At 35.9% G+C, this 12,402-nt stretch overlaps 1 protein-coding gene across 1 annotated transcript in view; it reads right to left on the bottom strand.

Annotated features, from left to right (window-relative positions):
* LOC105239758 (phospholipid-transporting ATPase IB-like) overlaps nt 1-12,402 on the bottom strand; it is a 195,528-nt gene that overhangs the window by 88,846 nt on the left and 94,280 nt on the right. Inside the window, 1 exon segment of the mRNA XM_034663776.1 lies at nt 5,972-6,110. Within this exon segment, the coding sequence (XP_034519667.1) occupies nt 5,972-6,110 (139 nt within the window).

Below are 12,402 nucleotides of genomic sequence, written 5' to 3' on the forward strand. Positions count from 1 at the left end.
GATCAAGTTGGACATCTCAGAGAGCATTTTCCAATTTGAAAACTTTAAGTCATTCTCACTTTAGAAATTAGACCGAGAATATTTTTGTAAATACGGGACTAGCCTACAAGGGCCCGAATACAAAATCACTTCTCTATCTACAAGAATGAAACTATCTCTGAGATAGATGAACCCTTATCAAAAAATTTTGAGTCTTTGTGAAAGCAGTCATTTTAAAGTTCTATGAAGCTGAGGAAACATCCACTAAGAGATAGTCCAAAAATAGTCACTTTCTTTTCCTCCTATGGGCTCAAAGGGGCACAGTTTGAAAGCTGCTGGATAAATGAAAGGAATTAACCCTGCTGAGTAAATAATAGGAAGTAGTGATTTGACTGTAAGAAGAGAGCCCTGCAAATGTTGAGTGAGTTAGGACAGGATTTCTCTTCCATCTTATAGGTTCACTTATTGTTCCTGAGAACTAATGGTTGTCCTAAGGAGATGGCGCAGGTGTTTAATTCAGCATCTATCTGCAAGTCCAGGAGCCCTCCCACTCTCCATAGTACTAGTTCATCCTCTCCTCTCCCACCCCAGCCTTTGTCTCGGCAAAATGGAAGTATGGGATCCCTTGTTCAAAAACAGGTGGTGGTGGGGAGGACGGAATGCCATTATAGATTCTAAAACAAAGTTTCTCTCTGAAAATATTTTATAGTTATAAAACATAACAGAGGGAACTGTGATAGACAAAAAACAACATAAACTTACAAGTTGCAAAAAATATATAGTTTTGGTGCTATAATCTTATACAATGTAATAAAAATAAAATTTTATTAATGTGATACCTTGTTTGATCATAAGACTTTTCTATCTTACATTTCTACAAATTCATTTATTTAGCCATCAAAACTTATACTTTTAGCAACTTTATTTTTTTTTAAAGATTTTATTTATTTATTTGACAGAGATAGACACAGCCAGTGAGAGAGGGGACACAAGCAAGGGGGAGTGGGAGAGGAAGAAGCAGGCTCATAGCGGAGGAGCCTGATGTGGGGCTCAATCCCATAACGCCAGGATCATGCCCTGAGCCGAAGGCAGACACCTAACGACCGCGCCACCCGGGCGNTAGCGGAGGAGCCTGATGTGGGGCTCAATCCCATAACGCCAGGATCATGCCCTGAGCCGAAGGCAGACACCTAACGACCGCGCCACCCGGGCGCCCAGCAACTTTATTTTTAAACAATATATGTAGTTGAAAGCAATGTTGGTCACTCTTGGAAAACGTAAGATTGTCAGTAATTTTTGGCCATTTTTAATTTTGAACATGATCTTTCTGATGTAACTATTACTAGAGCTATTAAGGTTTTTTTATAGGCTGTGAAGACACTGATGAATTTATGATATATTATCTTGAAAATTAAATTTTTGTACATTTGTAACTTATGGAACAGATTTTCTAAAACTGTTCATATAAATCAGGTTCATGTAAATTGGAATTTAATTTAAATATAAATTTATGCAATATCATTTTAATATTTCCTTTGAAATTTCCTGACACTTGTGGACACCATACAGAAAAGCAAAAGTAGCTTCATGATTTTTATATAATTCAAAATGCCTATTTACGTATTCTATTGCAGCCTATCCAATTACGGGAGACAATCATTTTTAAATGGTCTTCTTCATCAATTATTGGTTCATCTGATGCTTCGTATGTAAACAGTGCTTTTATTTCCCCCACAGAATGTAATGATATTTTAAATTTGATTTCTATTTCGAAGCCTGTGGATATTTGTTTAGCCTTATTGCAGCGGTTTTTCAAAACTAGAGATTCTAAACTTTTCAAAAAATTCTAAAGATTTCCTGGTATGTTTTATTGCAACATTCATATGTCCACTTTTGTTTTGTAATAAGTTACTGACAAAGTTAACTGTCTAATGCTGGCTGTTTCTGTACCAGCACCCAGGTTAGAGAGTTAATACTTGTGCTAGACACAGACAAGCCAGCCCACAGTGGGTTCTGGCGCTGCCCCCATGAGCTGCTGCTGGCTCTATATAGACAAAGGCTAAAAGTCTCCATATATTGTGATGAAAATTCAATCAGTATGCAAGCACTGAGTGCTTACCCAGCATTATGTTGGGTGCAAAGGAAGATTTACAACAGGTATATGATAAGCCTCTAAAAACCTAAGGAATCAAAGCTAATGCAAAAGAGAAAAAAAAAACCAGCAAAATATAATAAGTGGAATATAATAGTACAAAAGCTGCTTAATCAAGAAGCAGCAGATCATGTTGAATCGTGTTACCAGAAAGTTTTCAGAAGTTAATAGAACTAGTAGTCTTAGAAAATAGGCAAAAATATGACAGCAGTCCTTATATAGTCACTTGTGGCTACCGTCAAAAACCAATCTTGACCTACTGATTCCTAAAAGTTACCCTCCTGGCAGATCCTTAGTCAAATTTTGTTTGTAGCCAGAATCAAGCCTATGGTTAGTCTTTTAACTGCAAAAACATTAGCCAACTTGAGCTCCATGAGCGCTGATGGTAATTAGAAGTGTCACAATGTTCATAAAGGCTGCAGCCAACATTTTCAAAGCCCTCACTGTGCCCAATACTTTAGAAAGAAATTTACATACACATTTCACTTAACCATCACAATCGCCAGAGTTATCATGGTTATTTCATTTTATTAATGAGAAAATTGGGGGTTAGAAAAGCCCACAAAAGCACAAGCTCATAAATACAGAGGCAGAAGATTCAGGCTCAAAACTGGGTCCTTGTAACTCTAAAGTTTGATTTTCAACCATTATGCTCTACACTCTCTTCCAAAGATCTAAAGATGTCAACTCTCAGACACAGCTCAATGTTTTTATTTTTGAATCCATTCCCCAGCCATTCAAACCATGAAAGTAACATGAGAGCTCTCTCACCAAAGGCTATTGTTTTTCTTGGAAAATCTAGAGCTCAGAAAGCCTCTAAGAAAACAAATTATGTCAGCATGGCCTTCGGTTATAATAAGTTCATGGACTCCATCTTTTAGCTAGTCTCTGCAGGCATAGCCTCTAAGGGATGATAATAAAATTTATGCTGGGACCCAGTACTCAAAAGAGGTCAGGGGACTGTAGGGTGCTTTCAGCCAACAGACATGTTTGCTTTGCCCTTACAAAGTTTTAGACATTTGCGTCAACATCTATGCAGGATATTTATATCACAGAAAGAATTCCCAATTGTCTTTTAAAAACTAAAAACCTAGGTCACCTGGGACTCAATCAGTTAAATGTCTGACTTTTGATTTCCACTCAGGTCATGATCTCAGGGTTGTGAGATCAAGCCCCACCTTAGGCTCCATGCCCAACCTCGAGCCTATTTAGGATCCTCTCTCTCCCTCTCTTTCTGCCTCACCACCCCCTAAAAAAATTTTTTTAATTAAAAAAATAAACCTGTGCCAATAGCAGACACTCATTTCCAAAAGGCAAGGATGCAGTGGCTGCCCCTTCAGGGGCCAGCACTCCCCTTGTGGACATTGCCCTTCACTCTTGTCCTGCCTAGTTCTTCCAGATGTTTGCAAGCCCTGCTTTAAGAAACTGGAGAGATTGTTTCCTTTCTTCCTTCAATTCCACCACAATTACTAAATGTTGTTTTTTTTTAATGAGTGCAAGTCAATATAGCAGTTATCTAAGAATGCAGTTATTCTCAGCGAAGAATCCTTCAAATGAATTATAGACTTCAATTAACAAAAATAAGTCTCATTCAATAAGGATAAAAATTCCCAACAATGGCTGTGTTTCATCTTGGTTGGGTTTCAGTCCTGAACTGAGCACAGAGTTGAAGGCTCAGGAAAAAAAACAATCCTCAGGTTGTGGGTCCGGAAAAAGTGATTGGGTGCAATTTAGGAAGGTGATGAGAGACCGATCGTCCTCCTTTGTGGTGCTGTGTCCACTGAGCTCCCTCACAGGATATACACTGAGGATATACACCAAGTTACTGTGGTCGCTGAGTTCATGATTATCAAGAAACATAGCAAGTCACACTAAAGCCGAAATATGGGAGAGCTGGCAAAAGGAGAGCGTGAGCATGGTATGTTCTCAAAAATTTTCCAGGTGGATAAATGAGTGACTACATCATGGTTGGACTTCTTTGGTGAGTCCTTAATAATTACGCTAATATCTAACATTCATGAAGGACTTGTAAGTGATTCACGCCAAGCTAAGCTCTTCACAGGGATTACCTCAAGGTGGCCTCACAAAAAATGCTATGAAGTTAAAACTATTACTATCCCCATTTTGCAGACAAGAAAATTGATGTTTAGAGCGGTTAAGTAGACCCTTCAAAAATAGCCAACCCTTCACTGACTCCATGTTCTTTTCCAGTTACACCCTATTTCTCTGCTCCTCTTCACAGCAAAACTCTGAAAGACTCATCTGTACTCACCACACCCTCATCAGCGAGGGCTGACAGATCAACCTACCAAATGAACCCCAATGTTAGTCCCTCTCTCACACTCCCCATCACATCCTAGTACAAGTCACCATTGTCTCTTTTCTAGACTTTTATGAAGGCTTCCTACCTGATCTCCTGAATTCCGCTCAGCCCAGTCTCTATACAAGAGCCAACAGGTATTTTTAAAACATAAATTAGATCATATTACTCTCCTGCTTAAAACCATATACATTTCTTATTGCGGCCTAACAAGCTCTCATTTCCTATTTTCTATGCTTTGCTTCCTGTACCCCAACCACTCTGGCCTTTCATTTGTTCCTCACATATGCATATCCCTACACCAGGGCCAATGTGCTCACTATACTCTTTGCCTAGAACACTTGTCCCAGAGATCTTCCCAATGCTTGCTCCCACTTTCCATCTGGGGCTCTGCTTCAAAAGTCACCTTCTTTACAGGTGTTCTATTTGATTACCTTGTCTACCTCTTGCTATGCCTTGCTGTGTTTTTATTCTTAGCACTGATTGCAATATTACAAAACACAGTGACTTGCTTATTAATTTTATCTTTTCTACTTGGATATAAGTTTCATGAGGAAAGAGACTATTACTTAGGTTTTCATTCCCAGTTCCTAGATTTTCCTGGTACCTAGCAAGTGTTCAGTATTCATTAAATGAATGAATGTAGAATAAACAAATGAGGGGACACAACATTTAAAGGTGGTGACTGGCACATACAGACTCATTTCATCATACATGTCAATCTAACTGGAGCTGGCTACCATGATTATGAAAAAGATAATAATTTCAATTCCTTCTCACCATCAAAATTTGAATATTTGCAGCTAACAATTGATTTTTTGACTTCTATTCTGCACATCTCAACCCTAAGATACAATCATGCAGTAAAGGGGGGAGAAAGGCAAAAAAAAATAAAGGTGACATTGGAACTTGAGGAAAAAAATTGTTTTTCTCCCTCTCTGATGACTTCCCATTCAGTTTTCCCCCCATGAGAGACTCTTAACTGTAGGGAACAAACTGAGGGTTGCTGAAGGGGAAAAGGGTGGGGGGATGGGGTAATTGGGTGACGTGATGAGCAGTGGGTGTTATATGCAACTGATGAATTATTGAACACTACACCTGAAACTGATGATGTACTACAAGTTGGCTAATTGACTTTAAATTAAAAAAGAAAAAAAAACAATTGAATATTCTCACTAATAATCAAAACGTTAATGAATAAACGTATACAATACAAAGATAAGTATATACATTACAGGGAAAATATGCCATAACTTCAAATTCAAAGGAAAGGAAAAAGAAACTACCTATTACTCATGTAAACATTCTGCAGTCTATATTTCAGCAATGTGAAGGAGACAGACTCTTTGCTTTGCTTAGTTTGTTCAAATTTTCTACCATGTGATGGCAAGGTTCCATTGCACTCCATTTACCCAAAGGCATATAAAACAATTACTTGAAGGAAGTTCATTCATTCTTGATATTAGGATATATTTAGAATATGTGTCCAACCAGATTTTCTAAAATTTTATATCCATTACCTATGTTAATTGCAGTTTCTTGTTTATCTCCTGTCAAGACCCATATTCTTATGTTCGCTTTCAGTAAAGTTGTTATTGTTTCTGGAACACGTGCTTGAAGGCGATCTTCAATGGCTGTGGCTCCAAGAGGCAGAAATTTCTAGAAGTGTTTTTGAAAGAGATATTTTTTATTACTGGTTAAGATAAAAAACACTCAGCCATCAAAAAGAACGATTTCTCAACATTTGTTGCAACATGGACGGGACTGGAGGAGATAATGCTAAGCGAAATAAGTCAAGCAGAAGAGAGACAATTATCATATGGTTTCACTCATTTATGGAACATAAAAAGTAGGAAGATGGGTAGGAGAAGAAAGGGAAGAAGAAAGAGGGGGATAAACAGAAGGGAGAATGAACCACGAGAGACTATGGACTCTGGGAAACAAACTGAGGGCTTCGGTGGTGGTGGGGGAATCGAATAGGCTGGTGATGGGTATTAAGGAGGGCACGTATTGCATGGTGCACTGGGTGTTATACGCAAGTAATGAATCATCGAACTTTATATCAAAAACTGGGGATGTACTGTATGGTGACTAACACAATATAATAAAAAAATATTATTATTAATAAAAAAGATAAAAAACACTTTAATATAGAATAAAGAGGGCAAATTTTGACAAATGATATGCAATCTACTTATTATGTGAAGTTCCATACATGTCACACACACACTTTTTTCTAGTCTCTTCTACTGGTCTATTTGTCCCTATTTTGCTACAGCATGAGGCAGTGTAGCACGATAGTTGAAAAGTATAGGCTCATGGGGGCGCCTGGGTGGTTCAGTTGATTAAGTGCCTGCCTTCTGCCCAGGCCTTGATCTCAAGGTCCTGGGATCCAGCCCTGCATCAGGCTCCCTGCTCAGTGGGGAGTATGCTTCTCCCTCTTCCTCTTCCTTTGCCCCTCCCTCCTGCTTGTTCTCTCTCTCTCTCAAATAGATAAGTAAAATCTTTTAAAAAAATATCTAGCAGATTATAATTAGCCAATTAGATCTAGAGAGGTAAGCCCCCTTCCTTTATTATTCTTCAAAATGTATCATGATAATTCTCAGCCTCCTCCTACTTTTGTATGAATTTTCGACCAAACTGCTTAAGTTCTGTAAAAATCTTGTTGGTAATTGTATGCATTTCCTTTATTATTCCCTGTATTACATTGAATTTATAAATGACTTTGAGGAGAGCTGCCACATTTATTATACTGGGGTTTTCTATATATTGTATACACCTATCCACTTATGTAAGTCCTCACAAAAAAATTTCAGATTTTCTCCGTAAATTTCTTAGCACCAGATAGTTTATAGTTTTTGTTCCTACAGTGAGTTTTTTCCCTATCACTGTAGAGATTCAAGCAGGAGCTCTATGGTAGATAAAGAGGTTTATATAAAGCATAAGGTGTTTCCCAGAAGCCAGCACAACCTAAACGTTCAAGGGTTTTTTACAGTGCTATTAGTTGTTAAAATGAAATTAAGATATAAAGTTGATTCTGTGCTGATAATTAGAATTGAAATAATTTATTTGAGATACTATCATGATAGTATTAAACTTTAAGCCTAAAATTTTTAGTCTTCTCAATGACCAGCTGAATTTTTAAGTGCTAAATATTCAAGTATATCAATGCTATGAGACATTCTTTATTTTTATTATTATATTTTTGGGCCATTTCTACTACAATACTTTCATGATATTTCTGTATTAAAACTTTGTATGTTAATGCAAAATTTCCCAAAAGTAGAAAACACCATTTTCAGTAATGATTTATGTTTCCAGGTATGAAATATATATTTTTAAAGGAATGCTTTAAACATTTTCATGATAAAAACACACAGCTAACTAGGAACAAAAGGGATCCCTTCCTGATTATGGCAAGGGGAGGGAGAAAGTAAACATTTTGAAATACTCCCAGGTTTTTCTGCTCTCCTCACAAAGGCCTGTACTCAAAGGAAACTATCTTATCAGAGGCTGATCAGCTTGGGCTTATCAGACACTGTCAGTCTAAGGGAGGAGAAATATTCATTTCCAGCCCCTTCTAATTTTTGACATGGGGGAAGACAAATACAGAACTCAGACTCACAGAAGATTGAGATCTAATCAAGGGCTATAACATAGTTCTCCTCTCCCTCACTTTACCACATCAGTCTGTCTCTTGCATGAATATGAGGGATTGCTGTGAAAGAAGTGTAAGGCTCAGACCCTGTTTAAGAAGGAGTCTCTATGGAAATCTGAAGACAACAGGAGATGAAAACAAGGACACTAGATGCAATTTTAGCCTCTAATGCCACAGCTACAGTGAACAGTAAACACAGCCTAACTTCTAGTCAGAGAAACATGAAACCTCAGCCAAAAGGCCTATTTGCCTCATTACTTTTATCCAATACATCATGTGTGGCTTTCAACAAAAAGTTATAGGGCAGCTCAAGACAAAAATCAGTCTGAACAGACAGAGCAAGCATCAGAATCAGACTCAGATATGACAGAAATTTGGGGATTACCAGACTAGAAATTTGAAATAACTATGATCAATATACTAAAGACTCTAGTGGTAAAAGTAAATGACATGTTTACTTTTTACAGATGGTTAATGTAAGCAGAGAGATAGAAACTCTAAGAAAGAATCAAAAGGAAATATTAGCAATAAAAAACACTGTAACATACGTAAGGAATGCCTTTGATGGGCTTATCGGTTGTCTGAACACCACAAGAAAATAACTAGTGAACATGAAGATATGTCAATAAAAACTTCCCAAACTGAAAAACAAAGAGATAAAAGAATGAAAAAAATAAAATAAAATACCAAGAACTGTGGGGCAGTTATAAAAGGTATAACATACATGTCATAGGAATACCAGAAGTAGAAGAGAGAAAGGAACAGAAAATCCTTGAAATAATTATTGGTGAGAATTTTCCAATATTAATCACAGACATTAAACCTTAGACCCAGACCTCAGAAAACATGATAAATTGCAAAAATCTACACCGAGGCATTTCCTGTGCAAACTGTTTTCAAAAGAAAATCTTGAAAGAAGCCAGAGAGGATAAAATTTTTTTTTTAATTTAAAAAACCTTACCTATACAAGAACGAGGATTGTAACTACATTGGACTTCTCTTTCAAAACTACGAAAGCAAGAACAGAGTGGAGTGAAATACTTTAAGTGTTAAAAGAAAAAAACACCAAGCTAGAATTTTGTGTCCAGTGAAATTATTCTTCAAGTGTAAAGGAGAAATAAATGCTTTCTCAGACAAACAAAAATTGAGAAAGTTTGTTGCTCACACACCTGCCATACAAGAAATATTAAAAGTTCTTCAGAGAGAAGTAAAATAATGTAGGTCAAAAACTCAGATACACATAAAGAAAGAAAGAAATAAAGATTACATGATATCTTTTATTTTTCTTATGGACTTAACAGATATGGCTTTTTCAANAAAAAATATCTAGCAGATTATAATTAGCCAATTAGATCTAGAGAGGTAAGCCCCCTTCCTTTATTATTCTTCAAAATGTATCATGATAATTCTCAGCCTCCTCCTACTTTTGTATGAATTTTCGAACAAACTGCTTAAGTTCTGTAAAAATCTTGTTGGTAATTGTATGCATTTCCTTTATTATTCCCTGAATTACATTGAATTTATAAATGACTTTGAGGAGAGCTGCCACATTTATTATACTGGGGTTTTCTATATATTGTATACACCTATCCACTTATGTAAGTCCTCACAAAAAAATTTCAGATTTTCTCCGTAAATTTCTTAGCACCAGATAGTTTATAGTTTTTGTTCCTACAGTGAGTTTTTTCCCTATCACTGTAGAGATTCAAGCAGGAGCTCTATGGTAGATAAAGAGGTTTATATAAAGCATAAGGTGTTTCCCAGAAGCCAGCACAACCTAAACGTTCAAGGGTTTTTTACAGTGCTATTAGTTGTTAAAATGAAATTAAGATATAAAGTTGATTCTGTGCTGATAATTAGAATTGAAATAATTTATTTGAGATACTATCATGATAGTATTAAACTTTAAGCCTAAAATTTTTAGTCTTCTCAATGACCAGCTGAATTTTTAAGTGCTAAATATTCAAGTATATCAATGCTATGAGACATTATTTTTATTATTATATTTTTGGGCCATTTCTACTACAATACTTTCATGATATTTCTGTATTAAAACTTTGTATGTTAATGCAAAATTTCCCAAAAGTAGAAAACACCATTTTCAGTAATGATTTATGTTTCCAGGTATGAAATATATATTTTTAAAGGAATGCTTTAAACATTTTCATGATAAAAACACACAGCTAACTAGGAACAAAAGGGATCCCTTCCTGATTATGGCAAGGGGAGGGAGAAAGTAAACATTTTGAAATACTCCCAGGTTTTTCTGCTCTCCTCACAAAGGCCTGTACTCAAAGGAAACTATCTTATCAGAGGCTGATCAGCTTGGGCTTATCAGACACTGTCAGTCTAAGGGAGGAGAAATATTCATTTCCAGCCCCTTCTAATTTTTGACATGGGGGAAGACAAATACAGAACTCAGACTCACAGAAGATTGAGATCTAATCAAGGGCTATAACATAGTTCTCCTCTCCCTCACTTTACCACATCAGTCTGTCTCTTGCATGAATATGAGGGATTGCTGTGAAAGAAGTGTAAGGCTCAGACCCTGTTTAAGAAGGAGTCTCTATGGAAATCTGAAGACAACAGGAGATGAACAAGGACACTAGATGCAATTTTAGCCTCTAATGCCACAGCTACAGTGAACAGTAAACACAGCCTAACTTCTAGTCAGAGAAACATGAAACCTCAGCCAAAAGGCCTATTTGCCTCATTACTTTTATCCAATACATCATGTGTGGCTTTCAACAAAAAGTTATAGGGCAGCTCAAGACAAAAATCAGTCTGAACAGACAGAGCAAGCATCAGAATCAGACTCAGATATGACAGAAATTTGGGGATTACCAGACTAGAAATTTGAAATAACTATGATCAATATACTAAAGACTCTAGTGGTAAAAGTAAATGACATGTTTACTTTTTACAGATGGTTAATGTAAGCAGAGAGATAGAAACTCTAAGAAAGAATCAAAAGGAAATATTAGCAATAAAAAACACTGTAACATACGTAAGGAATGCCTTTGATGGGCTTATCGGTTGTCTGAACACCACAAGAAAATAACTAGTGAACATGAAGATATGTCAATAAAAACTTCCCAAACTGAAAAACAAAGAGATAAAAGAATGAAAAAAATAAAATAAAATACCAAGAACTGTGGGGCAGTTATAAAAGGTATAACATATATGTCATAGGAATACCAGAAGTAGAAGAGAGAAAGGAACAGAAAATCCTTGAAATAATTATTGGTGAGAATTTTCCAATATTAATCACAGACATTAAACCTTAGACCCAGACCTCAGAAAACATGATAAATTGCAAAAATCTACACCGAGGCATTTCCTGTGCAAACTGTTTTCAAAAGAAAATCTTGAAAGAAGCCAGAGAGGATAAAATTTTTTTTTTAATTTAAAAAACCTTACCTATACAAGAACGAGGATTGTAACTACATTGGACTTCTCTTTCAAAACTACGAAAGCAAGAACAGAGTGGAGTGAAATACTTTAAGTGTTAAAAGAAAAAAACACCAAGCTAGAATTTTGTGTCCAGTGAAATTATTCTTCAAGTGTAAAGGAGAAATAAATGCTTTCTCAGACAAACAAAAATTGAGAAAGTTTGTTGCTCACACACCTGCCATACAAGAAATATTAAAAGTTCTTCAGAGAGAAGTAAAATAATGTAGGTCAAAAACTCAGATACACATAAAGAAAGAAAGAAAGAAAGATTACATGATATCTTTTATTTTTCTTATGGACTTAACAGATATGGCTTTTTCAAAATATAATAGCAACCATGTATTAGGTGATTATGGTTTATGGACAAATGCAGTGTATGACAGCCATATAAGAGATCAGAGGGAAGAATTGGAAATACTATTGTAAGATACCTGCCCTACCCATGACATGGTATAGTGTTATGTGAAAGTGGACAATTTAGTTGTAAATGTAAATTGCAAACTCTTAGACAACCATTAAAAACATTTTTAAAAGAGGTATAATTGAAATGCTAAGAAGGGAGAGAAAGTAGATCAGTTAAAACCAGACAAGGCAGAAAGAAAAAAAAAAGGAAGACAAAGAAAAAGCATAAGAAAGGGCAACAAATAGAAACCAGTTACAAATATGGAGGATATTAAACTAGTTATGACTGTAAAAGCGTATATTCTAAATATGCCAATTAAAAGACAGACACTGTATAAGTGAATTTAAAAAAAAAGACAACTCTAAATTGTCTATAAGAAACACACATTAAAGATGAAGACATAGATAGATTAAAATAAAGGGATGGAGTTGGCTAAT

Source organism: Ailuropoda melanoleuca, chromosome 7 (genome assembly GCF_002007445.2).
Source record: "Ailuropoda melanoleuca isolate Jingjing chromosome 7, ASM200744v2, whole genome shotgun sequence".
Taxonomy (NCBI): Eukaryota; Metazoa; Chordata; class Mammalia; order Carnivora; family Ursidae; genus Ailuropoda; species Ailuropoda melanoleuca.